A 3,114-nucleotide genomic window follows, 5' to 3' on the forward strand; every position below is an offset into this window, starting at 1 on the left:
CCATCTGATCAGCACTACGGCGATTATTAAGAGCGCCGCTAAACCCACAGCCACAATGACGTACCGCCACCACCAACCTGCAGGGAGAGTAAAAACACTGAAAACATTTTGACTGCTGATCTCTTGTTTCAAAACCTGCAGCTAAAATATTAAAAAATTAAAAGAATCTTTTGCGAAAGTTTTGACAATTTCTTTGAGAAGTAAATTTTCTGTTGGTATAAAAACCACGTAGACTGAATCTTACTAAGTTTGTAAAATTCAAATCCATCAAATTAACAAACCTTTTTTCTCTCCTGAGGACTGAGGGATGAAGGTAAACAGCAGCCGTTTCTTTCTGTTTCCATCTGTCACTTCACACTTGAATGACTCCTGATACTTTGACTTGTGACGAAGATGAAAAGTGTTAAATGACACACGGGCTGAGCAGGAATCAGATGGTGGCTCTATGTTGATGGCATCATCCTTAATACCCTCATACAGCCACTGTGGGTATCCACAGCTTCTATATGCCGACACTGAGCAGAACAAGACGACCATATCACCGTCCTCATGTTCAGTCACTGGTGAAAACGGAGACATTGAGGGACAAAGACAACAAGAGAGAAATGAACTTCATCACTGTAATAATCATCATGATTGCAAAGTTTCAGAGTTTTAAAACAGACAGTTTGATGTAAATACTCACTGGTAACAACAGACAGATCAACCACAGAGTCTGAACCTTGTTGTTGTCTTGACTTGTCAAACTGTCTGCAGCCGTAACGACCAGCATCTTCACGTGTGACGTTCTTTAGAACCAGAGAACAGTTCTCTGTCAGACTCAGTCTGGCTGATTTACTCTTGGCGTTCTCACCAATCTTCCCCAGAACAACCAGCTCTACTGATGCAGAAGTTGAACCGAAGGTCCAGGTCGTAGCGTCACATTTATCCTGATCATGTCTGACATTTTTACAAGGCAGAGCAGCTTCATCTCCAACTCTGACAAAGACAGAATCTCGTCCTGTGACAGCTGCTGAGAAGACGAGAGAGAAACATGAGAAAACTAGAACCACCTGATGTAGTCGTATCCCTCCGCCACTCAGACTAGTTCCAGGTCACTTCCTGTTTACCATTTCCTGTGAGTCAGAGAAAATATGAACCAAGTGTGACATTTTGTCATAATTGCTGTGAATTCTTGAGTAATGGTTAAAAACTGTTTTCTGATGTCACCATGACCTTTGACCTTTGACCACCAAGCTCTAATCAGTTGATCCTTGAGTCGTAGTGAATGTTTGTGCCTAATTTGAAGAAGTTATGTCAATCATTATAGAGATATTGAGTCTACAAGAATGAGACGAACGGACGGACAGATAGACAACACGTCCTCCAACCTGAACAACCACACAGGTCATTTATTTCAACTCTCTGATACGACCCATCGGAGTTTGTCCTGGTTACAATGATAAACACGAGAGCAGCGAACTTACTTTTATCACCATGGTTACTATGACAACGGTCATGGCTTGGTTAGGTCTAGGAAAAGATGGTTGTTTTGGTTAAAATAAGGACTTCCTCAACATTTGACAATCTTTGCTGTCATGGATACGATAATAACAACGGTCAGTCACAGAAAATAGAAACAACATGGGAATCGAACACACCGCTCTCCTGTGTCACATTCATCCATCCACCACCTCCTCCTGACATGGACTCTTCCTCTCTCTATACTACGTCACAGACACCTTTCCCTTTGCTCCTGTCATCATTACTAAATGTCGCCTAGCAACAAAACCTAAATATGATGTCATAATAACCTGCTGCACAAACGACCTGGGGGAGGACAGTCTCGAACATCCAACTCCAACACAACAACCATGTGTCACTAGTCTCTGCCCTCGGACACGACCCGTAGGACGGTACCAGCTGCAGGAAGAGGAAGGTTGAGGAAGAGGAGTTATAGATGTAGAACACATAAATGCAGAAGTGAGTCAAACTGCAGCTGATGGTACAGGATAGTGATACTAGGAAACAACAAATATGATGATATGTTTGTGGTTGTTTTTTTTAAAATTGTTGCTTCATCATTGCAGGTCAGTATTTTTACAGAGAACTAAAGAGGAAGTATTTCAACATGTGTGTGTGAACAGAAGCAGCACAGCTCTCAAAGTTTTACCATCTGGACTCAAGTGGAAAACTAAAGTCCTCCCTGGAGGTTTTTGGGGCGTCACTCTCTGAGGCGTCATCAGTGATAAACAATCATGATCATTCAACCTGTGTGAACTGTGAAGAGCTTTATAGTAGTTCAGGCAGTTGTCAGTCATAGACCATATTCACACGGCGGCCATTTTCCTCTGACGTCATAGTCAGGGTGGAAAGCTCAAATGCTCAGTGAAAGGAAAATGTTGTACTGCTGTGTCCCAGGTTACAAGTCATACAACAACTAACGTTAGCATTCAACCACTTCTTAGCTAACATTACCGTTTGATAGAGCAACATGATACAAGAGGAAAGAAATAAAGTCATCCTGAAATATTAACACAGAACTCAGACATGTTTAGTTCAGCCTGGAAGTGAAACACACTAGATGTAATCAAGCTAGCAATGTAACATTAGCTACCTTGCTATCTTTTCACCTGGTTAAGTTAGCGGTGAAGCACTTGCTCCGCTGTCAAATTACTGTATCACTGATGCAAGTTGATTATGAAAGTATATAACATTAGTTAATGTAAAGTTTGCACAAGCCAGTGAATTCATTTGTAATCTGACAGTTTAGCAGCGCTAACATTGACTTTTATGTTAATTGCAAACTTCATGTTTGCTTGCCTAGCATTAGCTTACAGTGTTTCCAGTGTGGGTCGGTTTTTTCCTTCAACATCTGGAAAATCTGCCCATTTATCAATGTGGTCAAAGGAAAGTGAAGGTGAACATCAGAGGAAAATGGCTGCCCTGTGAATATGGTCTGTTGTGAGGTTGCACGCTACATACACCTTCCAATCACACACATCCATATAAAAGATGTGGATGTTCTGCCCGGTGTCTTTGCTGCTGCACCACTGTCTTCTTCCCTGAGGAACTTTGGACTTTAAAACTTCAGTTTTAATTTTGTTTGAAAGGATGAAAATGGTTCATCTGTCT

General features: G+C 41.5%; 1 protein-coding gene across 1 annotated transcript in view; it reads right to left on the bottom strand.

The window, feature by feature from the left end:
* Positions 1-3,114, bottom strand: part of LOC111647840 (uncharacterized) — a 31,026-nt gene that overhangs the window by 8,968 nt on the left and 18,944 nt on the right. Inside the window, exons 16-18 of the mRNA XM_087171558.1 lie at positions 686-1,012; positions 282-560; positions 4-77 (exon numbers count right to left, since the gene is read on the bottom strand). Of these exons, the coding sequence (XP_087027684.1) occupies positions 4-77; positions 282-560; positions 686-1,012 (680 nt within the window). The remainder of the gene's footprint in view (positions 1-3; positions 78-281; positions 561-685; positions 1,013-3,114) is intronic.

This window comes from Seriola lalandi, unplaced genomic scaffold (assembly GCF_002814215.2).
Source record: "Seriola lalandi dorsalis isolate HSWRI2012SDOR001 ecotype SW California unplaced genomic scaffold, Sedor1 jcf7180002055009, whole genome shotgun sequence".
In the NCBI taxonomy this organism is placed as follows: Eukaryota; Metazoa; Chordata; class Actinopteri; order Carangiformes; family Carangidae; genus Seriola; species Seriola lalandi.